Source organism: Vidua chalybeata, chromosome 24, assembly GCF_026979565.1.
Source record: "Vidua chalybeata isolate OUT-0048 chromosome 24, bVidCha1 merged haplotype, whole genome shotgun sequence".
In the NCBI taxonomy this organism is placed as follows: domain Eukaryota; kingdom Metazoa; phylum Chordata; class Aves; order Passeriformes; family Viduidae; genus Vidua; species Vidua chalybeata.
In genome coordinates, this window is record NC_071553.1 from 5,645,170 (window position 1) to 5,672,028 (window position 26,859).

General features: G+C 43.1%; 1 protein-coding gene and 1 long non-coding RNA gene across 2 annotated transcripts; one reads left to right on the plus strand and one right to left on the minus strand.

The window, feature by feature from the left end:
• Positions 1-222: 222 nt before the first annotated feature.
• On the minus strand, positions 223-22,046 carry SRPK1 (SRSF protein kinase 1). The gene is made up of 16 exons (XM_053963990.1): positions 21,947-22,046; positions 21,801-21,861; positions 12,423-12,541; positions 11,434-11,542; positions 10,935-11,022; positions 10,609-10,696; positions 9,107-9,213; positions 8,283-8,448; positions 7,249-7,274; positions 6,545-6,758; positions 5,857-6,267; positions 4,326-4,426; positions 3,320-3,427; positions 1,983-2,052; positions 1,439-1,531; positions 223-568 (listed from the first exon to the last, which is right to left on the minus strand). Exons 1-16 carry the CDS (start codon positions 21,957-21,959, stop codon positions 384-386), a joined length of 1,959 nt encoding a protein of 652 aa, XP_053819965.1. The 5' UTR covers positions 21,960-22,046; the 3' UTR covers positions 223-383.
• Positions 22,047-22,187: 141 nt separating this feature from the next.
• Positions 22,188-25,729, plus strand: LOC128799523 (uncharacterized). Its single transcript, XR_008434750.1, has 3 exons — positions 22,188-22,341; positions 22,877-23,012; positions 25,477-25,729. It is a non-coding gene; the product is annotated as an uncharacterized LOC128799523 (long non-coding RNA).
• The last annotated feature ends 1,130 nt before the right edge of the window (positions 25,730-26,859 follow it).

Here is a 26,859-nt window from a genome sequence, read left to right on the forward strand (position 1 = left end):
CAGTGAGATCTTCACGGGAAGAAAGGAGAGTTGGAATTTAGCTAAGGGAGATATCCGAGCACGGGTGAGCTCCCATCTGTCACACACGGTGCTTGACAGTGAGGAGACTGAGGAAAAATCTCTTATTCTAGTCAATTAGTCTTTGGTGAAGCCCAATCAAGGCAAAAACACAGATGATGCCCACTGGCTGAGGAGAGTCCCCAGTAAGTCACACAAACAAACTCAGCAGAACAGGTTAGATTTATCTTAGATCTTGGAAGCCTTGAAGGAAGAACTCCACACTGAAAGTGAACAAGGAGAAAAATGGATCTGGGAAAGGGCAGCTGGGTGTGTAGGCTATGCTGTAAACCAGAGTGTAACGTTGTGGCATTGCTTGGAAGCTTCTAGGAGTTAAGCCAGGGGTGCCTGAGACATTCTGCTGCTGTAGCTCGTTTCTCTGGGATCAGCTCCAGCATAGGGAGTAAGAAGTCTGTGAATGCAGCTGCCTCATCTTGGGACCACTCGTATTTTTCCACCAACACTTCAAAAAGGCCCCAGGGCTTCAGTTTGGTGATGTGCTTCAGATCACCTGAAAACCCAAGACAAATGGTATAAGTGCAAGATATAGGAACAGAGCAGCTCAGTAAAATTGGCTAAACAGCTAAACATGACAGAGTGAACTCAGGGACTGTTCTAAGGGAATACAAACTGCTAGGGCATGCTGAAGGGAGAAGTCAATTATATTAAACCCCCTTTTCTATCTGCTTTAGAAGCTTGTTGTAGAAATGTACTTCCTCAAAGGGGTCTTTTTTCACTTCCTGCTGTTTCAGATCCCCTACCACTAAATATTCACTTCACTAAATCACCAATTATGCTGCTTGACATGACAGATAAACTGTGCCACTGACTCTGGGATACATGCAATGCATGGAGCCCTGTTTGAGAAAGCAATACACTACTAATAAAAAGGACTTGTTTTTATAAAAAGAGTTATTAAACTAGGTCAAAGCCTAATTTTTTTGACTCAATACATTTCTGGGGTACTCAGGACTTTATGATAATGTTCTGTGCCCTGAGCAACATGGTTCATGATGCTAGGCATGCCAGAAATGGAGTCAAGCTGTCTAGAAAAGCCTTCAAAACTGACTTCCCACCTCTAGCTGGCAGAGATCAGCTAAATAAAACCACATCAAATTTGACAAAACATCTACTGTGCTGTTTTTCTACCTGCTGCATTTGATCTACACCAAGATGCTGTAGGATGCTTTTAGGAGTAAGACAAGAATGCCTTGCATTCAGCTGCAGTTTTACTGATAAAGCATTTCATGAAACAAAGGGAAGACTTAAAGATGCCATCTTTGCTGGCATCTATTTCTAACAGGCATTTCCAGCAAGACACTCCTGTCTATTTGGGCAAGGGATGAGGGGATAAAGTGGTATTTGCTTTGTTTTCTTTTACCTTTTTTGGTGAAAAACTCCTTGGAATATTTTCCTGCCAAAATGAGCTTGCGAGGTATTTTCCCCAGAAGTTCTATGATCAATGCAATATGATCTGCACGTGAAAAATTAAAAAAAAACATAAAGACAATGAGATTCATCCACACAAAACCTCTCCATGCTAGTTTCATGCTCTGGGATATAAGGATAAAGACACAATCCCTTAAAAATTACTTTGGAGACACCTGAAACCAGGTTACACCAAGCAACAACAAAGACAAGGAGCAAGGGGAAAACAAATAGGGGCAATTTGAGGCACAATCAGTTTGAGACACAAGATAGAGAATCCAGCAGCAGGAGGAATGCAAAACACCAGAACAAGAGCATGGACTTCACTGCACAGTGTTTTACTGAAGAGGCTTGAGCACAGTGGCTGCTGATTTGGGTAAATAATACTTTTGCAAGGAGCTTTTGCATTGCTGATTTGTGAGATGAGGCTCATTTTGAAGAGGCAGCCATTGGATTTCAAGTCCCACTTTAAAAAGGAAAAACTGAGACAAACAAACCTTCATCTCGTGAGTAATCTTCCCCAGAGTGAGGCTCGAACAAATAGTCCCCTGTTGCCAACTCAAAGGCCTAAACAAACAGAAATGAGCACATTAAATCACTCCACAACACTGTAAGATGTGCTGCAGGTTGACTCTGCAAATCCCTGTGGGCCAGAAGCAAAGCAGTGGGAAAGAAAAAGTGCAAAACTACAGTAAACAGCTATAATCCTAAATACTCCATTACAGCCTCAAATGTGCAGTGACTTTGCTTTAAAAACTGCATTAAAAGCATCACAGGCACACCTGGGATGAATTCTGGGTGCAGGGCCACCAGTTAACCACAAAGTTAAGGTATTTCACATGCTTAGCCTTTCCTCTTCCTCTTCAGAGTTTTGCAAAAATAACACCATGTCCAAACTACAATTTCTGGGGTCGGTTATTTTTAGTTTGTTTTGTTTTGCTTGGGGTTTTTTTGGGATTATTCCCTCTCCCTAGTTTTCCCATGTTTTTCAAACAGTTAATCTCTGAACATCTGTCTGTAGGGATGAAAACACGTTTTAAACGAGAAAAACATCTGCACTCATTTCAACTCACCACTCCTAAATTCTGTAACACATTCACTTGTACTCAGAGCACTACCCCTGACCTTCTGTATTCTCAGTTTTCTTTAAGAACTGCTGCTGCCAAACAATGGAATCAGGCACACTGTGTAATTCAGGCCACATGCTCTGCAGAGAAAACATGACCCCTTCTGCATTTTCTTTTACCACATTCATCACAATCCCAGCTTGTTTTCCAAGACAGCAAAAATGTCAATTTTTCCAAGCTTAAATTATAAAACCCAAGCTTTGATTTGTTGAAGACACTGAAGAGGCACATGCAGTAACTGGCTTGACTGATTTTTTTCATTGTCATATTCTACATTTGCCAGCTGTAAAAGGAACAGCTTCAGCCTCATCTCAGCATTACTCAGACTAAACATCAATTCCAAACCTGCAGAGGATTATTAAAATTAGAAATTATACTGAAGGCACTTGTGAAGCAGTGCTACAGGCAGCAGAAAGGCTTTTTTTTTTTTAATATAAAAAGACACTGTGTTCAGAATTGCCTGGTTGTCCTGTTTTTCCAGAAAGCACGATGGCAAAATACAATCATGATGCTGGACAACAAAATCTTCAAAAGGAAAGCCACATGTGGAGAAAAAAATATAAATTTACAACACAACTCTGGTGTGGAAACCTATTATTCAGCAAGTCTGGAAGTTGACTGAACACTTGTAAGGGATTTTTGCCAGTCCCTCAGGAGCTCAGAGGGCAGAGCACAGAGGAGGAATGTCCCCAGCTGGCAGAACTCACCATGCAGGCTGTGCTCCAGATGTCAGCAGGGGTGTTGTACCCTGACCCTATCAACACCTCCAGGGAGCGGTACTGCCTTGTCTGGATGTCTTCAGTGAAATGTTTGTGCTAAAGAGAAGAAATGTTTTACTCAACAGCTCAAGACTGCTTGGAAGAGGAGAATCAACAACCTGGCAGGCTAGAGTAGATGAAAGCTCATTACCATTACATTTCAGCTGCATTTTACATCCTCATTAACTATTTCTTTATATTCCTGTAAGTGCTGTAAATGAGCCATTCCTCCTCAAGTGAAGCAGTGCAGCAATTCAGAGGAAAGCAAGCCACAAAACCAGAATAAATGAAGACTCTGCAGCATGTCCTAGCCAGTCCTGGCAGACAGGCCATGGTCCTGCTACCTTAAAGCAGATAAGCAACACCAATGTGACAAATCACCTTGCCAGGCACTGCAAGCCTGACTGCAATTGTGAGTTGAGACTCATCTCTCCCAACAGATCTGATTTGCCATTTTAGAAGCCAAGTAAAAAGAGATGTATCTTCTATTTGAAATGTCAAACATTTCAAAGAAGCACAGCACAACCATCAAAGAATAAAACTTGGGATTTTTATGGTGTGAGTCTCTTTCATGTGCTTGTGAAGGCACTGCAATGGTCTGACAAGCTACAGAACCAGCACGCCAGAGCAATTGTTTGCAACTTTGTAGGCTCTCCTGGAGACTGAGAAACTCCTTCAGCAGTTTCACACAGCAGATTTCTACACTCTGTGTGTGACATGGCTCACAGCCCTATAAGAAGTAATCAAATGGCAATGAGGCACCCAAAGCATGGACTGAAATCTCGTGTTTAGAGGACCATTTGTGTCTCTGCTTCCCCTCTTTTTTCTGTCATAGTTTCAAACTGTCACTGCTTTCACAGCCAGGTCTAAGGATGTGTTTTACAGATTATTTTCCATCTTGGCAAACTGACTGAATTGCAGCTTTAAAAAGTCAATGTGAAAAGACCAAACTTACCACCCAGCAGGCATTTCCTAGGTCAGCTATCTTCACTTTGAGCTTATCTGCATTCTTGGGCTCAAGAGGATTAAGAAGGAAATTCCCAGCAGCTGATTTTCCTAGAGGCAATGTGTACAACAGCTGATTAAAGCTACATAGGCAGTGTCACCATCTGTCACCCAAATCCTGTCAACCTCTCCCCAGCCAGGAAGTTTTTCTGATGGATCAGAGCTGTTCCCTCCCTGATGCTTGGGTATAAAAATGAGCATCACTCTGCACTATCAACAACATCATTAAGAGCCAACTGGTGTCATTAAGCAGAAGGATAAATGAGCATATGCAACAGTGACTATTTCCCAGCATTTTTTGCACAGCCTGTCTATATTAAAAAAAAAAAAACCAACCCTGTTGAAATAAGGGCACTGCCAGAAACAAAACAAACCTTACAACCCCCTTAAACCTTCCTAAATCTTTGAAGGAAGGGTCCCCATGTTACAGCATCTTTCTGACATGCCCCTCACTCACTGCTGCAACACAATTACAAGAGCTAAAGGATATACTGGGCAAATTGAATGACACGATGGAGAGCAAAAGTATTAAGTCACTAAATGACATCCAGCTGTACCTCTGAATCAAAAATTTGGGAGAGATTGAAGCTGTAAATTTGGGAGAGGGCTGTGAGAAGCAAAAGATGTCAGTAATCCAGCAGAGGCATTCAGCAAAGTGCAGTTCAAGTTTCAAAATCTAAATTTCTCTTGTTACTTTTCATCCATATAACTCCCCTAGTGGTACTCTGGGCAAGAAAATGCTAGAACACTTTCTTTAAAGTAAGTACAAATGGTAGTTTTACCCTCCTTCTCCAAGCAGATATGTATCACCTGGCAAGGACACAAAGATGCAAAAGTGGACAGTTTTACCAATTCATACTTTTAACACATACACACCTGGAATGTGTTTAAATTGCTGTACACTATTTCATGCCTTATTTTCTCCTAAGCTTACAAGACAATTTTTCCACTCTGAAGAAAATCATATTTAAATAAAAGCATTAAAGAAATTGGGTTTATTTCCCTACACTGTATAAGCTTTGTTTCAGGCTGCATTTTCTGGGAAAACATTTACCCATCTTGAATAATAGAGAGAAGTTACCTTTGCTCCATATTAAGAACCAAACTGTCAGAACACACTGAACATACCTATCCCTTAATTTACTAGCAAGTGACAATCTGTAGGCTTAATGAAAATCACATTAGCAGCACGTGATTCAAAGGAGGAAATGTTCCTCCACTGAAAACCAAAGGCATAGGTGTTTTTAAAAAGTAGGAATATTTATGCACTCAAAAGTCAAAACCGAGGCACAACCAGCACCTACAAACAGCAAACATCTTGGAGTATGATAATCAGGTTAATTACTCCTGGCAGGAAAACTCTCAAACAAGTGGCTCTGATCACTTCAGCCTACAAAATGCACATTTCTATTCATATGATTAAGTGTTGTACAGAAATCTCCCACATCAAGGAGCCCTTTCCTACAAGGTTCCTCTTATACCTTTGTTGTCTGTCGGGCTGTTATTCTCATTCTCATCCTCTGAAGGGGTCTCTGTCCTGATGCTTTCCTGAAAATTGTTGATCTCCTGCTCTTGGTTGGGTATGGGCTGGCACACCATGGAATCCTCTGGGACCAAGGGCACAAACAAGTCCAACATTGCTTCCTGGGGCCTGATCTCTGAGTCACTGTTGTGCTGACTGTAATTACAGCTGTGCAAGTTCTCAGTCTTCTGTGTGTGAGGGTGGCTGCCACAGTCATTGGCGTTGTGGAGGTCCTCGAGTCGCACAGAGCCCTCGTTCCCAGAGTCTGTCAAGTCTGTCGTCGGGATCACTCCGTTGCAGTTGATTTCTCCTGCGCGTTTCTCCACGCTGCTTCCCATGAGATTGGATCCCTCCTGTCCAAGGGCTTGTGCTGCAAGAGGGGAAAATGAGAATGTAGCAGAGTATGTCTTAGTAAATAGCTGGAAGATGTTCAAGGGCAGCCTGAGAGGTAGGGAGTACTGTAAATGTAACTGAACACAGCCATTCACTCAGATTGTAACAGGAGATTTCCCAGCCCCATCACAAGGACAGAACCCAATGCAAACAGGTGAAATGACAGTAGCCACCTCTGCTAATAAAGGTACACCCTCCTCACACTCATGAAACAACATTGTCCATGCCATGCTGGCAATGCTTTAGGTCCATACCTGGCTTTTTGCTGATGTTTTCCTCTGATGGACTGACTTTTATGAGCATTTCCAGAGGGGTCTGAGCTTCTTCCTCCTCCTCAGGCTGTGTCTGCCCAGGGTTTGCTTCCTTCTCCATTTCCTCTATCTCTTGCATTCTCTTCTCCAACAACTCAGCCTGTCTTTTCTGCTTCTTTTTCAACTTCTTTTTCTTATTCTTTGACATTTTGTCAGCCTACGCAGAAGCAGGCAGAGAAATTGGACTTAACATTTTATACTTCAATAAATTTAAAATGCACCAAGGTTTAATTTATCTTAGAGCTGAGGAAACGGTCTGTGATGAAAATGATGGAGACAGCTCCTCTCCCAGATAAAAAGCAGCTATTCTGGGTTTTGAACCACTTGTCTTTGGCCCTAATCAGTACATTTTCTTGCCCTGACCTGAAAAACCTACATTATTCTCCAAGTGAGGGAGATCTCAGACTCCACAGAACAGTCACGTTCCCAACAGACCTTGAGATCACCACAAGAACTCCTTGTTCTGGTGATAAATGAGCTAATACCATTTACAAATCCAAGACAGCATTGAACCTGATGCCTATGCCAAACACAAATCACATTTCTTCCTTCTGATATGCTCTCTCTTAATGCTGACTGGATTATGAAACCATGCAGGAGATACTATCAGTAGAAGCATACTTACAGGTGAGAGCTATTACACTTACTGGTTTTGGCTGTGGTGCAGTGCTCACTGAAAGGGAAAGGAAGAACAGTAAATCAGTATGGCTATGCTCAACAACTGCAACTGCATTCTGATGTTATGTTAAGGTACATTTTTCCTATGTGGTGTGATAACAACATTTTAATGATATCACCAAATGTGATTTTGAAGGCTCATTTCTCTACAAAAACACAACAATAAAAAAAAGATAAAACCATCAAATGAGCAAATGCGTAATTCAAGTTTCAGACAGGAGACTTGCTTGACTGATATCAAAGACTTCCTGCCATGTAACTTCATTTACTGCATGCATTATGCATCCTACCCAAATGAAAATGCAAATCAAAGCATTAAAATACCAAACTTCAGGGAGCTTCCCTAAGCTAAGATATGCTGTGATCAGTTCAGCTCAATGTTGGTGTTGTAAGGTTATGACTGACAGAGCTTTCCAAGTCACACTGCAGTAATTTCTGAAAAGTACACACAACTACAGATGGGTATTCTGGGGAGGAACACAAGGAACACAAGAGAATTTGCCCTCAGATCTTTAAGGATGTTTCCATGTCAAGGAAGCTGGTTTTGTTAAGAGTTTTCCAGACTTCTGCAAACTGACAACAGGTAACTCATCTTATTGAAACTCTCATCAAATGCATTTCCAGCATCATGCAATGCAAGGTAATAAACTTTTGAAGGAAATGTGAGAATTCTGCCACATTTTTACACCAGTTCCATATTGAGTGCATCAACATTGTGCTATAGAAGACTGACTTTACCTGTGACAGATTAGCTGTTGTTAAAAACAGGCTCCAGTGTGCATTTATCCTCCCTCTTGTTTTCTGACACAAACTGCCTTCCCCATCATCTGAGTTACAAATTATGACTAATTTCCCAATTTACACTCAGGTTTTCAAAGGTTACTTGCATTATTGTTCCGCTGTACTCAGGACGTTTTCCTTAGTGATGATTTGGGGGTATGTGGGAGAAACAGCATCCATTTTCAGGGAAAAAAAAAAAAAAAAAAAAAAGAAAAAAAATCACCTGCAGAGCCAGATGGTGGGGGAGCCCCAGATCTCTGCCACTCTGTTGCCTCTGCAGCCAGCCTGCGAATGTACTGGTCATTCACACACAGCAGGATGTTCTCAGGCTTTATATCTGTGTGGATGATTCTACATTTTGTATGCAAGTAATCCAGACCCTGAAGAACCTGCAGGCAAGGGAGAAGGAAGTCAGCCATTAGACAATCTAATTGAGAGCAAAGTGAAAATGTAAAAGTGCCTAGGATGGCAAATGAAGCTGAAAGGGTTTGAGTGTTTGAGAACACTCCAGGCTAGAGCTGGTGTGATCACTGGTTATGACCCAGTTCCACAGTAACAGATTTGCATACAGATTTTAGCTACCATTTAAAAAATACTCTATTTACCCTCATAGCTTAACTAACCACAGGTGAAAATCCAATTTTAATACTCTACAATAAAATCTCACTTTCCTCCTCCCCTGCACCTCCATGTAGAAAGGTGTTTCTTCTTAGGCTACCACCCAGTAAGGAGAACCAGTTTCTCCTGCTCTTCCCATCATTAAGCACTGTGCTTACTGTGACAGCTTTAAAAAATACTTCACTTATGAGGAATGACTGAGGTAAGAAGAGGTTAAAAGCAAAAATCATCACGGTTTAAGTGTCAGAAAACAACTAACTGCAGCAGAAGGGGCTTGCAGTAGAGAAAAGAAGTACTAACCCAAGAATATTTTGTTGCATGAAGGAGGTACCATGCATTTTTAACTTTTGTTTCCTTGGATCTGAGAAAGATCAGTGAAAGATTTTTAACTGGGTCAAGAGGAAGAGTGCAGTCAGAACTGGAACTTACCTGTTTGATGATTTTTTTGACACAAGGGAGTGGAAGACCCTGATAATTTGACTTGATGATCCACTTCAGGAGATGATGCCCTAGAACTTCAAACACCATACAGATATCTGGAACTGAATCAAGGAAAAATCCAGACATCCAGACCCAAGGAGCCCCAAATTCCCAGGACTGAGGATCAAAAGAAATCCAAACCAGTTGGGCACTTCATGTTAAAGAACCCTTATCCTTCTGACACAGCTTGGAAAAGCTGCCTTCCTCAACAGCATCATTTTATCCTACACAACAGTGCCATTACCTAAAATAAAATAAAATACCGAGGGATGGAGCTGCACAAAGGTCCCACTGCAGCAGTAGCAACCTCCTGCTTTGAGTGGGAGCCACTTGCACAAATGTACATCAGTGTTCACTGTAAGTTTTGGAACAGCCTACGCTTCTGCCCCAGGCAAAACCTGATGCCAGATCCCTCTGCACCAGCATTACCTGTAAAGATAATAAAATTTCCATTTCCTAAGTAATCTTCAGACCAATAAAGTCACTTTCTTTGCCCTCCTTTGCCTCTTTACCAGCAAAATAAACTTTTGATAAGCCTGGATTTCAACTATATTTATATGATCTGCTTTTTAGCTCTAAGATCTCAACAGCTACAGTCACTCCAGTGACATATTCAGTACAGTGCCCCTGTTTTAGAAGCCAAACTTCTATGAGTTTATTAGGCTTCTTTTCATCTACATTGGCAGAAAGTACACATTTCACAAGAATGGAAGAAATATAAGCTCAAATCAACACTTACTCAGAAAATAAAAGTTAGAGAAAATGCATTATGGGTCTACTTTTTATCATCTACAGCTCTGTTCTCTCAAGCAGCCCAGGAATTCTCACTCAAATAAAATTTAATTTATGTTGAAGTGAAAACAATGCACAAAAGTCCCACTTTTAAATTGTGAGGATCCATTATTACCCCTTGCTACAAATCACTGCCTATGAGAAGGCTGTTCCCACAACTACAGGCCGCTGTCAAAGCAATACACTGCAAACATCCTAACAATGCTGATAAATTACAAAGTAAGATGTTTCCACAACTAGATAACCAAGCTTATTTTCAAGTCATAGATGGCTCATTTGCTATTTTCAGCTACTGGTTTTAACATGCTGTACTGCTTTACTGAAATAACAGGTTCTTAACAGGCTGCTTGCAAAATTGAGGGGTTGAGGTAGATGGGCTCTCCTACCTCGAAGGTACCTCTGACACAGCCACTCGGTCCTGATTCACACATTGGTGGCAGAACATTAAAAGCACAACCCAGCAGTGCTGACACAAATTACACCAGACTGAATCATCACTCTGGATCTGAGCTCAGCAGGCAGTTTGGAGGCAGATCCTCCTACAGCAGGTTTCCTCGGGCAGGGAAAGGGATGCCTGGGCATTGCTTGCCAAAGCAGGGCAGCTGCCCAACAAACTCCCCATCTTTTCAATTCTTGGCTTTTATTCCACAAAAGGATACGGGAACCATTCACTCCTGAAATCTTGAAGTCATCTAATAACTGAACAACTCTCTCTTTGCTTGGATCATCTGGATCACTGTTGCGGACCTGCAGAGAAAGAAGTTATTTTGATGTCAGATCCACTGCACTGTTTGGTCCCTACACAAATTCTTGATATGAAAATTTCAGTTTGGTTTCTACACAAATTCTTGATGATCTGGAAATATCAGTTTGGTTTCTACACAAAGTCTTGATGATCTGGAAATATCAAGCACGTGACAGATGAAAACTCCCCAAAAAGGAAAAAAAAGAGTAAAATAAAATTGAGCCCAAGTCAGGCACTCACCGATTTCAGCAATTTGATTTCATCCAGCGCTGTTTCTGTGTAGTGCTCTGCACTCTTCACCACCTTCATTGCCACAAATCTCCTCCCTCTGTGCACACATGGCAAGTAAATTGGGAACTGTTAATGCTCATAGAAAGAACTTACTCTCCAGGATTATCCCAATTCTTTTGCACGCAAGAGAGTTTATTTCATGCATCATGGAAAAATGAGGTTTAAACACTCAAAGATTGCCTTTGAGTCTTTTTTTAACAGAAGATTCATGTTAGTAATTTCTCAAAATATTGAATAATAGGTCAGAGACTGAACACAACTCTTCCCACAGATATAGTTTGTCCTGTTGAGTTCCTCCCACACACTTGCATGCACAATATCAGAAGAGAATCCTGTTCTAGGATGTGGATAGCTAATGCTTTGTGTTTTCATCTAAAAGTAAAAGGATGTTTTCTGCTCAGGTTTGTGCATGCCTGGCAGGAACACCAGCTGGAACAGGAGCACTTACTGAATGTCCCAAGCCAGCCACACGGTGGAGAAATGACCCCATCCAAGCTTCCGAATCACGTGGTAACGTCCATTGAAGAGATCTCCTATTTTCACAAGGTGGTAACCCCCTGGAAAAACACAAGAACCAGAGAACAGCTGTGGGGAACAAGCATCACAATCACTGCAGCACCACAAAATATTTCCCCAGTGAAAACACCTGAAGTCTGCTAGGCTGACTACCTTTGGAAAACACAGGTTGTGATGGTAACAGAATCTTCCAGCTAAATATCAGCATTGCTTTTGTATGCTCTGACCCTAGAACGTGAAAGAGGCTCTGCAACCAAGATCCCAACAGTTCTCCTTGCAATTGTCCTGACTGGAAGGCACTCTGCCACTGAAAACAGGAAAGTCTCCTCTGCACCCTTCATATCTCTGAAGCTACTGACGATACAGGGGATTCCAACACAGAAGCAAAAATGTGAAAAGCCAAAGATGGAACTGGCAGAAAACAGAACAAAGAGAAGAAATTGTGATTTGGTGTTTTCATTTGCTCTATATTTTGTTTCTGCTCAGAGAAACGGGGGAAAGTTATTTTAAAAACAAGTTTTTCTGAAGAATGGATATCAAGATAATGATCTGATCTTCAAAATAAAACTGAAGAATATTAAAAGGTTTTGAAAGTGTCCCTTTTGCAATGAAATAAAAAAAAAGAAGTAAATGCCTCCTTGCTTTTATCAATATTGAAAGCCCTCTGGCACAGAGGAAAAGTTAACAGCTTTAAACTTATGCATTAAAAACAGTTCTGCAACTCAAGTCTTGACTGATAACAGAGGGAAACCTGGAGACTACCTTCTCCATTTCATGTTGGCTTGAAAAATGTTATTATCATCATGCAAAGTATTCTTAACATAAGAGGGAGTCTATTTTCATTCTCTACAGCAAATGGGAAATGGAGAGGATTCCTTGATTGCATTGAAAATCATGCATCTTAAACAGGCAAGTGCTCACCTTTACAGTAATCATTTGGATCCTCTTGCTCATCATCATCTGATCCCAGGATTTCCTCCTCTTGCTCTGGAAGATCACTCTCAGAATGAGCAGCAAGGCCCCGGTGCTGGGTGTCAGGTCTGAAAGAGACCACACTGCATGTCACACACACACACAGATCACACTGCATGTCACACACACACACAGATCACACTGCATGTCACACACACACACAGATCACACTGCATGTCACACACAGATCACACTGCATGTCACACACAGATCACACTGCATGTCACACACAGATCACACTGCATGTCACACACACACAGAGATCACACTGCATGTCACACACAGATCACACTGCATGTCACACACACACAGAGATCACACTGCATGTCACACAAAGACAGAGATCACACTGCATGTCACACACACACACAGATCACACTGCATGTCACACACAGAGATCACACTGCATGTCACACAAAGACAGAGATCACTCTGCATGTCACACACAGATGACACTGCATGTCACACACACACACAGATCACACTGCATGTCACACAGAGACAGAGATCACACTGCATGTCACACACACACACAGATCACACTGCATGTCACACACACAGACCACACTGAATGTCACACACACACAGAGATCACACTGCATGTCACACACACACAGAGATCACACTGCATGTCACACACACACACAGATCACACTGCATGTCACACACACACACAGATCACACTGCATGTCACACACACACACAGATCACACTGCATGTCACACACAGAGACCACACTGCATGTCACACATACAGATCACACTGCATGTCACACACACAGATCACACTGCATGTCACACACACACACAGATCACACTGCATGTCACACACACAGAGATCACACTGCACATCTCACAGAGAACACACAGCAGTGCTTTTATTCCTAAGCTAAAAGTAGACAGAAATAATTTTTGCATACTAGTGAGAAATGCACCTTATTGCCCTAGATCCACTTTCATAGTGGAACCAAGTCCAAACAAGGTAAGATTTAAAAGCTTAATGATCCCACCAAAATATTAGCCTCTCAACCCCTTCTCAGCCTTTCTCTAAAGCAGATTTGTATTTTATTTGTTATCCTAGGTAAAATTTAAAAATTTAAATACTGATTAATTTTATTTTAAAGACTAACAAATTAGTTTTTATTCTTTTTTGGAAAAAATGGTTAACCAGTGTTTTAGAACTTGTGGCCCTTTGTTCCTTTCATATTCAAGGTCAAATGAATATTTAACAATCCTTCTGCTTCTAACACTTTAGAACACTAGAGCCCCTAATCTTGACATTTATTTCTCCTATTCTCAAGGGGCAGGCTGCATTTTTAGTTCATCTCTTGACTCAGGATCCAAAGTTTATTACATTGTCTGAACTATGGAGAGTGGGAGGACACAGAGCAGATGTTTAATAAACCCTCCTGAGAGCTTGTGATTGCAGAGGGATTGGAATCAGGCACTAAGGTGGTGGAGGTTTTTCACTCCCACATTCATAAATAAAAGTGTTCATTTTATGTGTTTAACTTTCCATCAAATGTGCTACTCTGAGCTCTTGCTTGTGAAGGCCATGTCAGCAAAGGCCACCTCCATGCTCTCATACACTCAGGCTGTGCTCCCCAAATAAAACATCTCCCATATCTCAGCTCTTTCATGGCATCACACTGATCACAGCCAAACAGCTCAAGAAAACCTGATTTTGGTATTAGCCTATTTATTTACTTTACAAAGCATTACAGGGAACGCTTAAATGCCTACAAAGATTCAAGATACCTCTGTACAAAGCAAACATTTATAATGAAAACAATGCCTACAGACCACTTGCTTTGGCAGGATTTAAGGGCAAAGTATGCAAGATATCAACATTAAGTTTCCTCTCCTCAGAAGCACGAGATATCCCAAAAAGCTGGAGTTGTCCAAAGAAGTGGGCAGCAAACTTCATCACAGCAGTGACACAAGCACAAGATAACATTCTTTCCAGAGCGTTCCAGCAGTGAATTAGCGGAAGTTTCTTGTATTGAAACTATTGTTGCAGGGAAGCAGCAGATAACACCGGGGCCTTCCAGCACCCTCTTTAAAATTCAGCTCATTTTGCTGCAAGAAGGAAGAACTGCCCACCCAGTGGCTATGCCAGCAATGCAGGCAGGCCCTCAGATGCAGTTTTCACAACTTAGTCCTGAGCTGGACTCTTGAAAATCATATCAGGGCCGTACTAACTCATCTTAATCCATGGGAAAAATGTAATATTTTCATTTGGAATAGTTATACAGTAGAATGAATGTTCAGCACTGACCTACTACACGTGCACTCTGCTGAGACTTCACACATTAAACACATTGCTAACATGTTCAAACTACAGCCATCTTCAACATCATAAAAAGGGAGAAATCTTGCGTTCCAATCTGATGATGACTAAATTTCACTTAAAATCCACAACTGAAGTTCATTTAAACAAGGAAGAGCTACAAAGGTCATTCCAGGCACAGCCCACCACCAGACATTTACTTTCAGTCTGTTGTCAGTAAGTCCTGCTGATTTTTTTAAATTCAGGAACAGCTTAGTGGTCTCAAACCATAAACCAAAGACTGCCAAGCTAATGAGACTTCTATTAAGAACCCTGCAGCTTGATCCAGCCCTGAGATATTTCATATTTAGACTTTTTAGTCACTGAATTTTAAGTCAGGGGTAGGAAGAAGGAAACCTGCAGTAGGGGGTGCAGGAAGTCTTAGAGGTCAAAAAGCTTCTTTAAAATTGCTGCATTCCGCTGGGGACAATTGAGATACAAATAAAGTCACACGTTATCCCCAAATTAAGAGCAGGCAGCAAAGGCAAGAAATGGCCATAGGCAGAATGGTTGAAGGGGAGATTAGATGCTCACAGACAACAAATCCTATAGACAGGGTAAAGAGAACAGGAGCTGGACAGAAAGATTTTTAAGCCAGGAACCTCACACATAGCGTGAGTAGTAAAGAGTAATTCTCCCCAGTGCTGTTTCAGGATTTTCACGTTTTTAACTGCACAGGATGTAAGGGATTAAAAAGGACTCTAAAGAAAATTCCCCTGAAGTGGCAGTGATGCAGACAGACACATCAACCATTCTGCAGTCCCAGTGCTTCTCAATAATAGCAACTCCATGCATCGAGGAAGAAGTTACTGGAAGCACTAAAGCCCATTCTCCTGGAAGCTTTCTGTGCCCCTCCTAAGGGGCTGACTAATCCTGCTGCTGGCAGTCTCACACACGACACGCCCTGGAGTCTGCAGCCGAGTCTTTCATGGGGATCCAAAAGCATTTCACTCCTACATTAGGGTCTATGATACCAACTAATGTAAGAAAGCCGAATTCGGGTCACACATCTCTACAGTGCTATTTTTCCTTTATGAAATCACCTCCAAAATACACCTCATTCTTTTGCCTTCCTGTGAAAATTTGTTTCATGTTATTACACACCACCCTGTTCTTCCCCTGAAATGACCATGTCAGCTGAAGATTAAGAGAGAATTAATCAGTGCAGAACATGTATTAATACCTAAGAAAAAAATATATACAAAAGCACAAGCCTCATCTGTCTGCTTTGCTCACAAAGACAGTACTCTAAAAGGCACAAAAGGCTGTTAAAGACAGCAGAAAAACCCATGCCCAGTATTTAGAGATGACAGCTGAAACAGCTGTTGTCAAAATTGCAAAATGCAGATAAAGTATATAAAAATCCCATGCTAAATGACTGTTTACACATTAAAAACAAAGTGTTCTAGGGTAGTTTTTTCTTTTATAGCCACCTCTGATCTACAGAAGAACACCATGATCACCTTTTCCTTTTGCTCTCTCATTGTGCTAATTAATCATCAGAATGAACTGGATCTGCAGGGTCTCTCTACAACTACATAGCAATATTTTACTTAAGAAAAACAATGTGGAACAGAAAAGCTAAGGCAAAATTCTAAGTCTTCTATGGAATTCATGTGAATCCATATCTAGAGACCCTCCCAAAAGTCCTTATTCCCTGAAGAGCTGCAAATTCTCGAGACAAAATTAGAGAGGGGAACCTACCTGCAAGAAGCACGGCCTCCCATGGATAAAGATACTCCTGAAGACAGCCCAATAGTTTTCGAAAAAGCCATCAAAAGCCAGACACCACAGTGTTGGGGAAGGAGGGGGACATCAGCAGCGGGCAGAGGGGCTGGCTCTCCTCAAATGCAGCACAGCTTTGTGCAAGAGTGAAGGAGAAGAGGGATTTGCCTCCAGCACCCAGCTGCAGCTGCCCAGCACTGCATTGCAGGTGAAGGAAGGGCCGTGCAGCAAGGCTGGGGCTTGCTCTCAGCTGATCTTCCTGCAAATTCAGTCATGTCAGGGGGGTGATCATAAAGATTCATCCCCTCCTCTTGATGTCTACGTGTCTCTTCTTCCCTCTAATGAAATTAGAAATTCAGGCAGATACTTTGTTTCATCTTCCTGAACCAGCCGGTTTTATTTGCCTATTCAATAGCCCAGTGGATTCAAAGCTGGGATGAAGACAAGGATCATGGTAATTGTCGACAGAGCAACCCTTTTGATAGAGGAATTCCAGCACAATCACTCAGCAGGGAAAGAGCATTCAGAGGAAAAATAAATTTTCTGATGTAATTCTGCACCTCCCCTTACAGAGTTAGAAGAAAAACTTATCCTTTATGCTTAAAATGACAAAACAAGCAGAAGGAGTGAAATCTTCTTTAAAAGGTTGGACTGAGTATTTTTCACAGCAGCGGGTACTTAACATCATCTTCCAACAATGTACAATTCCCAGTCATTTCCTGTGCCTGTTTATCCTGCTGGTTTATGTAAGTGACAGGGGAAACAAGTCACCAACAATGTGACATAGCAAGTAACAATTTAGAGATTTCTCTCCTAGGGAGCACTTTATTAGTGTAAGACACACTGATGCTGTCCCTGCAAGCAAGAGGTTTAAAAAATTGTCTTCATCCAGTTGTATGTCTAAAATATTTTCACCTTAAAAGCTCACAGAAGTCTGAATATACTTTTAATAGTTTAGCATTGGCAAAACTCTTCATAATAGAAAAGGAACTAAAAACATTCAAAAATTTCCACTGTAGACAAGATTTTGCTCCATGTTCACTGAAGATATCACCCAACCCCTGCAATGCACAGCAGGGATGGTGAAGTTATTTGCAGGAGCTAAGATCTGAGTCACTCACTTGCTCCTTACAGAAGGTGTTAAAGCCATTTGGAAAAACACTTTGGAATTCTCTTGCTAGTTTTCAGTGGAATCACTTAACTGGTCCACACACAAAAAGCAAGGCAAAAAATTATTAAGAAATATCAGCCACACCATGTGGGTTCTTACAGATTTGCAGAGAAGGAAGGGTACCCTCTATAAATTACCAGACACACATCCAAGTCTCCACACTCAACTTCACCATCATCTTCTTTGCTCCAATAACTTACATTAAAAAAAAAAAATACTTGAAAGGAGGTGTTTGGTTTTCCTATTGAAGAGCATTAAGAATGACTTCAAAACTCTGTTATGGACAGAAAAGATTCTTCCTTGTCCCTAAAACAGCAGGAATACTGTCCATGCTACCTAACTACTTGCCTTGAATAGATACAAAAGCAGACTCCTTCCACCCTCAAGCAAGGAAGGCAATTTACATTTAGGCCGAATCACTTTTGTCACACCCATCATCCTTAAATACATACTAACAAAAAAATATACTCTCCTTACTCCTCTCTGTCTGCCTCTCCCTTGAAATTTGCAATGACACCCAACTGCAGGAAACTGAAGGGAAATATTTTCCTAATTTTAAGTAGCCTCCAACACAGCCTTTATAAGCAGTGTCATCCCTTATTGGTGAGCTCAAATTACACGCATGAAACGCCCCCAAGCAAAACTCAGTTCAGTGAACGCAGGAGGAATGACGAACCCAGCTCCCACTGGAGCTTTATCTGCTCCTAGCAGGCACCAGATAAAGGCACTGCAAACACCCCACGACTCTTCTTTCCACCTTTACCATCCAGCCAATGATTTGCTGGGCTCCACACCCAATGCAGCAAGATCTCACTTAAGGATTCCGTGTTTTCATTTGAGAAGAAGCTCCATATGGCACGGTGAAAAGCCAGGATTTAAAATCCCTCTCCCATTTCCACATCTGTGCATGGAGACAATGTCTCTTTAAGGAAGAATGCTTGCAGGCTGCATCTCATTACTATTTCTTAGTGTGCCTGTAATTTCATGTTAAGGCACATCTAGTGAGAATGAGTGCTCACACGAGGATCTGCTGGCAAAGCTCATGCTCAGTGAATATGGTAACTGACTGCACACAACTTTCAGCATGAATCCAGGTCTGGAGTGATCAAAGTGTTTTCCTGCTCGTATGCAGCCGGCCTTTCTGCTCACGAAATCCCAACTATATTGGGGAGAATTATAAATCATCGATGGTGGGGGACTTTTGAGTGTACAATCCATGTTATTTTGTGATTATTGTTGCATCCCTATTTTTCTGAATAAATAACTGGTGTTTTCTGCCAGAAGGGCAAATCCACAATACTTGCTGCTATAGAGCACTCATCCCAGAGCTACAGGAACACCACTGTCAAGAACTTAGAAGACTGGAGATGGTCAAACATTTCGTTTTTAAATACCAGTACTCAGAGGCACCAAGACATATTTTTGATTAGCAGATCTGTGGGAACTCAGATTGAAGATAAGTACTGGCTTTCACATAAGAAAGGTATTAAAATACAAATAACAGGCAATCAAGTTTCTTTCTTCCCATCCCCACTCCCCCACACAAGCACTTAACAAGCTGTTTGCAAAACTGTCTGCTAGTCCAGCTATCACAAATCAAGGGATTTCTATGGAAACCAGCAAATTTCAGTTGTGTCCTGTCATGGTTTGATAATCACTTCTGTATTTGAGTGAAAAAAATTACAAGGGCAATGGAAATTACAGGTATCTCACCTTCAGAATTCCAAGAGCCTCTGCCTGCTCTCTTTCTACAGGAGAGTGTTAGGATAAATGCATGCTCTACTTCATTGATATAAAATGAAACTTTTAAGACAGGAAGGAATGAAAGAAATTCATCCTGAATTTGCAGAAAATTAAGAACGTGGTTGACATTCCTATAAAAATATATATTCATTTCAAAAATATATATTCGTTTCCTATTAAAAAAAAGCTTATACATGGAATCAATTATGATTTACAAGGTGTTTCTGTAAATCATCAGTTAGTTTAGACTGGTCTTGTCTAAACCAAGCAAACAGCAATATTAACTACTGGATGATGAAAAAATAAGTAACTTTCCAGTTTCTTTTAACCTTTCCAAATGTTTTTTGTTCTGTTTTTAATGATATTAGGTTTATAGGTAAACTTAAAGCAGCTGTAGCTCATTTTTAAAATGAAACATATTTTGAATTTTTACTTCCTTCAGAACATTCTCTGCATTTTCATATAATAATTCAGAACACTAAACTCTACCTTTTAAAATCATTGTTTCATGCTTTTTACTAAAAAATGTAAAGAAAAATGTATTACAGAAAAAAACTGCATGTGTGATCTAAACTATCATGGAGCATCAGATATTAGAAGCACATTGCATGTGGTTTCAAGTATAGATTTTATGGAAAGTCATGAAACAACCCAGTTAAGCCTATTTTAGAAGATTTAACTAGAGCAGCTTTGTATTTAAATAGAATAAATGTTGTGGAACTGTACCTAAAGTTAGAGGCTGACACTGAGTTCATTTAATTGCACAGCATAAAGCACATGCAAGTTTCTTTAATTTCTGATATACAATCTAATAAACTTATGGTACCAGAAAAGAGTTGAAGCATAAAGTGTAAGAATATAAACACAGCATTTGACAAATAGCATGGCTCTGCACTCAAATCAAGGTTAGTGGCAAAATCAAGAGCTAACTGGCAGTGCCTTTAACCTGTCCTGAATATGTGGCTAAAAAAAGATTTATAAAAAACCCTAACATGCCAGCTCTGAAAGTTATCATTCAGCAACCTCAAAATCTACACAGAAATTAACCTTCCCAGCTGCACTGTGGCCTCTGTTGGCAGAATCAGTATTGCTGATCTGCAGCTACAGAAAGAAAGAAAAATCAACATGTATAGAATTAGACAATGGATTATTCATACAGAAATTAGAGAAGGAGGAGAGCATTTCAAAAATTGTCCTAATACTACCTTCAAGGAGTACCAGGGACACATATGGAATAGCATGGAACCGTAATGCATGTCTCCCAAATACTTTAGTTAAGGCTCCTCACTCATCAAAAACCCCATCTCAAAACGACTAATTCTTGGCTGAAGGCAACAAGAAAAAAAATATTTTAAATCCCTGTGATGTGTCTGAGGAAGTGGCTGAGAAAGCATTACTCTAGGCCTAAAGAAAAAAACCCTCCAACTCCCACCTCCAAAGCCTTAGCCTTACTATCTTTAGTCCTAGGCACCTTCAAGTAAAAAACATCCTGAGTCACCAGAGATTTTACAGAAATACGTAGCATTGTATGGAGCATACAGAACCAGCTCTAGGATTGACATCACCTTTCTGCAGAAAGGAACCCATGAGCAGCACTGAACATGGCACTTAGTGCAGCCTGCTGAAAGCCATTGTTTAGTATTTACTCGAGTTCCTCTAATTTCTACATCTGCCTCCAAAAGTTCCCCACACATAAAGACTCGTGACATTCCTGCGGTAAGAGAGAAGCCACACGAGAGCATCAAAGTTAGAGAACGAAGTAAACAACGCATCACGGCATTCTTTCGGCAAGAAAAAAAAAAAAAAAAGAAAAAAAACCACAAAAACTCAGGGGGAAAGAGAGTCAAGAGGGGGGAGAGAGTCGAAAGAAGGTGGTTCCTGAAGCAGGCAGTTGCTGAAGTGCCCCAGGGACTGCAGAGAGGGGACGCTGACATCTCCCTCCAGGATACAACCAAGGGGAGCCGGCAAGGGCAGACCACCACCCGCAGCTCCGTCCCTAAAGCACCACCGCAACTGCACGGCCGGGGTTCGGGGACAAGCAGGGAAAGCAGAGCCTGCGGTTCCCCGTCCAGCCCAGGGAGCCGCGACCGGAGCCGGCGAGGGGAGGCGGCCAGAGCTGGGCGGCAAAACGGCCGCCCCGGGCCACGCGCTGCGCCGGCTCCGCTGCTGCCCGAAACGTGCGCTCGGTTAACTCCGCTTAAAAACCTGCCCAGCCCCGCGGGCTCGCGCGTTCCTCCGCCCCGAGCGCCCTCCGGGCCGCCGGGCCCCGCAGCCCCTTCCCCGCGGGGAGGGCCAGGGGAACAAAGAGGCGGCGGTGCCGGCGGGAGATACCGCCCGAAGGGAGCCGCGGCCGCACTCACTTCCTCTGGGCCTTGTCCTTCTTGGCTTTGGTCCGCTTCTTCCGGGCCTGCAGCGCCAGCACTGAGGGAGAGAAGGAGAGAGAGGCGTGAAGGGCGGCGGGCCCTGCGGGGGCCCCGCGGGGCGATGGAGGCCGCGCCGCGCTCACCTTTCCGCTCCATGGCCGCCACCGCCGGCGGCCCCGGGCGCCTGCGCTGCGCCCGCCGGGCTGGGCACGCGCGGCTCGGCCGCCTCAGCCGCGCGGAGCCACCGCCTCCCGGCCCGGAGCCGCCCCTGCCCCGCCCGCCCTGCGCGGCTCCGGCGGCGGCGGCGGCGGCGGCGGCGGCTCCGGCAGCGGTGCGGGCGGGGCGCACGCGCGGGGCTGTGCGGGAGCCGCCCCGAGCCGAACGGCGGCGGGCGGTGCTGCCGGTAGTGCCGCGGGGCACGGTGCGGGCTCCGTTCGGCGGGAGCCTCCTGCACCCGTGCGCTGGCCTCCTGCACCCGTGCCCCTCCGGAACACGAACGCCGGCCCTTTTCTCTGGGAAAGAAAACTCAACACCCCAGGTTCCTGATGTCAGTTTGTAGGGTTCCCTTGGGACTGTCAGGGCAGCACAGGTTTGAGGTGGGGGCAGCTTGGGTCTGGGACACATCCTCGGTTGTTTGGATTTTTGGAGGTGTCCGGCCACTCAGGGCCACAGGTCCCTGGAGGCAAAGATCAGCCTTTTTCCTTGGGAAAGAAAAGTGGCCAGCCCAGGTTCCTGATGTCAGTTTGTAGGGTTCCCTTGGGACTGTCAGGGCAGCACAGGTTTGAGGTGGTGGCAGGTTGGGTCTGGGACGCAATCTTGGTTGTTCGGATTTTTTGGAGGCGGACACCCACTCAGGGCCACAGGCCCCTGGAGACAAAGTCCAGCCCTTTTCCCTGGGAAAGAAAAGTGGCCAGCCCAGGTTCCTGATGTCAGTTTGTAGGGTTCCCTTGGGACTGTCAGGGCAGCACAGGTTTGAGGTGGTGGCAGCTTGGGTCTGCGACACATCCTGCGCCGTTTGGAATTTTAGGAGGCGGCCGTGATCATGCGCATGTCTGGGGATCTGTTTCTTGCAGTTCAGTGCAGTGGGAGAGCAGCCTGGGTTTCTGCAGCTAGCCCTGCCAGGACAGCATCCTGTCATCCCACCAGCTGGGGAGAACATTTAAAACATTGCTGCGTGCAAAACAACTGATCTTGTTGCAAGTACATCAGGTAAGAACTTCAGGCTGCTAACAAAAATTCTAGATAGGCCTTTAAACTCTGGTTTCTGTGGATTTTTAGAGGTATAGGTGGAATATTTGGCTATAAAGCAGGTGCTTTGTCACATCACAGCCCATGTCCAGGGATTTGTGCTTGGCTGAACACAGAAGCATTGTGTCTGTATGTGGGAGCAATGTTATGGCACTGCACACCTGTATGGGGAAAAAGATCAGGATTGACTGGGCTTCCTCTCAGCAGGGTATCTGTTTTGCAGCATGAATACCCGTGACTTGCATGCTGACATCCTGATGTCTGATTTGTCCCCTGGTGCTAAACTCTGCAGTCATTGTGGTAGGAAGGGAAGATTTGGAACTTTACTGAACAAGATGAAAACAAAAAAAACTCTGAAGTTTTCAGTGGAGACCTTCCATGGTGCCAATAGCTAGGAATCCATTTAATCTTAAATCAAAGCTGCCATAGGAGAGGCAATAGAATCTGGAAATGAGGGCTATGCTTTTCATGGGTTTTACATTACTCATTTTGAACAGAGCTGAGAGAAGCTTGGCGTGAAGCCACCGTCCAGAACAATGTAGGGAAGCATATGTGGTTTGAGAATTACTCAATACCATTCGGGCCTTCAGTTTTTCCTGTCTTTCAGTCCAAGAAGATCCAGGATTCAGTTTCCTCTGCAGTTAAGAGACTCTACACAGTCTTCTTGAAAATCCAAGTTCATATCTGGACATAACTCTTAGCCAAGGGTGGCCAGACTGTCAAGGTGGTCAAATGCAGTTCCCATAACAAGGTGACACCACCTGAGCAGCGAGAGGGCCCTGCTGGCATGGGGGCAAAGGACAGCCCAAATCCCCAGCCCTCGAGGAGCTGGGCTCACAGGGACTGCTGGAGGTGACACCCCCGAGCTGCTGTGGGTCCCTGCTGCATTCCCAGGCCAGCCTCACCTCAAAGGGGGCTCCTGGGGAAACAGTCACCTCCTGTCTGGGGGCTGCTCCCAACCCTCCTGCATTAAAGGGAGACTGGTGAATATTTAGTGTCACCTTCATCCTTAGAAGCTTTTTCTATGGGGGAGAGTCTGAAAGGTCAATATCCTTACATTAGACTATTATGTGCCATGCCAAGGTAAGGGAGTTAAACAAGTGGTTTCATGAGCAGCAGAAGTCATGAACCCTGCTTTCCTGCAGATTTGGGGAGGGTTTTTTTCTCCTCCTTGCCTCTTTCAGGTGTAGGACCCCAGCACAGGATGATTACCCAAGACTGGGTTCTTTCCCTAGGTGGGGCAACTACTGGAATATTTTACTCAGAACTTCCAGCCACCTGCCCTATTCAAACTTGGCTGAGACAGCCACCAAGATTAAAAATTATTGCAGAATTCTGACAGAAAAGGCATGTGCATAAGCTCCAGTTCTTCAGGAAATCAAGCTATCTCTGTCCTTCACTTCCCCCATCATCCCAAAGACAGCTGGTGCAGTAGCTCTGGAAATAAAAAAACTTGGAGCTTTTGCCCTCCACTGGCAGGGTTCTCACTCTGTCAGAGAAATGAAAACAACAACAACAAAGTCATTCCTTGCTGCAAAACTCAGCAGGATGCCTTTCCAGCTTGCACACAAAGATGTCTTAGCCCAAACAGGAACACAGGACTCAAAGCAACAAACTGGATTATCCATCCATTACATTTGTGAAAAAATGGAGAATTCAAAGGAGGATCTGCCCAGCCCCATTTCCTCAACTCCATGACAATATTTAAGTTACTGGCAGGATAATTTAACGTGAAGGCTTAAACATCAAGCCAAATATTCTACCTTCTGCTGCTCAGCTGGACTTCAGCGAAGTGTTGTGCAGTAGATTCTACCTCGCCCAACTTTATGGCTGTCCAAAGCAGCCTCCTCTGTCTCTGCAGTGCTCTTGTGTGACCTCCTGTGCCCACCAGGGTTTGCTCTGTTTGCTCTCTGCAGGCACAGGTGTTATCCCAGAGCTGGCACACCCCATCAGTCCCAGGAAGGCACCTCTGTGCCCTTGCACTGCACTCAGATGAATCACAAACACTCTGTGTGCTGCTCACATGATAGGCTGTCGCTGGAGAAGCCCAGAGCACTGGGCTTCATCAATTGCTTGACCTAATTAACGCTGCAGAAAAAGAGGGGATGGTATTTTGATTCCTCCTGACCTAGAAGGAAACCACATAAACACTGCATCTGGGAAGCAAAAATGAACAAACCTATCTCACCTCCCCAAAACCAGACAAATGTTTCCTGTATTAAATGATTTAGTGAGTGGGTTAATTCAGGACTTGACCTACATGATTTATTTCCCATGTATGTGTTTGAATCAGAATTTCCAGTAGCTAAACTCTGACTAACCCTGCTACCCAGTGCTCCTTCTTCCCCCTTTTAATTCCCTGGCAATGTTGGTGATTTTTTTTCTTTTTTCTTTTTTTTTTTCTTTTTATTTACAAACCAAATAGAAGTGAGGCTTTTGGCATCCCTGAACTGTGAACAGCGACTGTGGGGACTCACATTAACATTATAGAGCTGTGTCCCTCTCCATAATTTCACTGTCAAGGGTGGCTCTGCTGACAAGTGGATACAAAATGGAGAACAGAGAAAAGACATGAAACAGGGAAGTGGCAAAGGAACAGGGGAAAAATAATGAGGAAGCAAGGCAGACGTTTTTCTGAAACAATGAGCTGGAGGAAGAAACAAGAGATTTTCTTATTAAACAATGCAATGATAAAGTTTCCAATAATATTAGCAAAATTCTCCCTTTGAATTCTGGGCAAAACTTATTGCATCAGGAAAATTTGGGTGGACAGACTCCTAACTCTACATCACATGTCATAGTTACACACCATTCAACTCTTGCCATCAAGGGATTTTGTTTCTCTGACTCCAGAATTTCATCCAGTCTCCTTCTTACATTTTTTAAGATGTAAAAAGACAGAGGTGGAGCAGAAGGCTTTTGCACAATGTAAAGGATCTCACTATTACAGAAAGCAACCTTGTTGACAAGTCTTCATGGTTACTGAGAACTAGAAAACACAGCAGCAACTCAAACTACAGCTCTGTTTGCCTGAATTTATCACCAGAAAATTCCTTTGCAGCAGTGTAAGTTGGACAAGACCCATAGTTTTAGGCTTCAGTACCACACATGGCTAAGCTGATGAAAGAGCTGGTTATCCAGAAAGAGAAGGCTGGCTCCCCTGCTTTCCTTTCCCTGTGTGGTCCTGTCCCTTTTGGCAGCAGCAGGCTGATAGATTAGCTCACCACACCTTGCAGAACCTCACCCAGTGGCTCAGTCTTGAGTCTCAAGCCCTGTCACGGTCTCAAAACAAGTTTAAGTTTCAGTGCACACTGAAACAAAGCCCAGATAAATGATGAATAAGAGATTCTGTGTTTACTTTCATAGGAGGACTTAGCAGAGCAGAAAAAGCCATAACCACTGAGAGTCCAGACTAGCTCCAAAAAGAGATTCAGAAAGAAAACTGCAATATTCATAGTCAAACCAAACTAAAACAAAGAAACAAAAGCACAATCACTGAGACCTGTTTCTTCTGATACCACAGCAGGGACTCCAGCATTATATTTACTGTCTTGTACACATACACATGCCCCAGCCACTCCAAACCACAGAGAGAGCGAGGTGTGTCTGACATCCTTGAGCACAATCACCCTTTTCAGGGCAAGGTCACGCAAGCAAAACTAACAGGAAGCAAAAAGAGTTTGCAAATTAAAGGTGTTAAGAGCCCTGACACACCAAGAAGTAGTTACTTTATAGGTGCAAGCAGTGGTAGCTTTTAAGTGTTTACTCCGGTGGGCTTCAATGACTTTACAGGACCATAGGACAGGGT

Excerpts from the sequence above, each read along its gene's own strand:
- SRPK1 (XM_053963990.1), bottom strand. Across the intron at positions 11,543-12,422 it reads TCCAAATGATTACTGTAAAG|GGGGTTACCACCTTGTGAAA; the intron begins GTGAGCACTTGC and ends GTGTTTTTCCAG. Across the intron at positions 3,428-4,325 it reads TAGGAAATGCCTGCTGGGTG|CACAAACATTTCACTGAAGA; the intron begins GTAAGTTTGGTC and ends TCTTCTCTTTAG.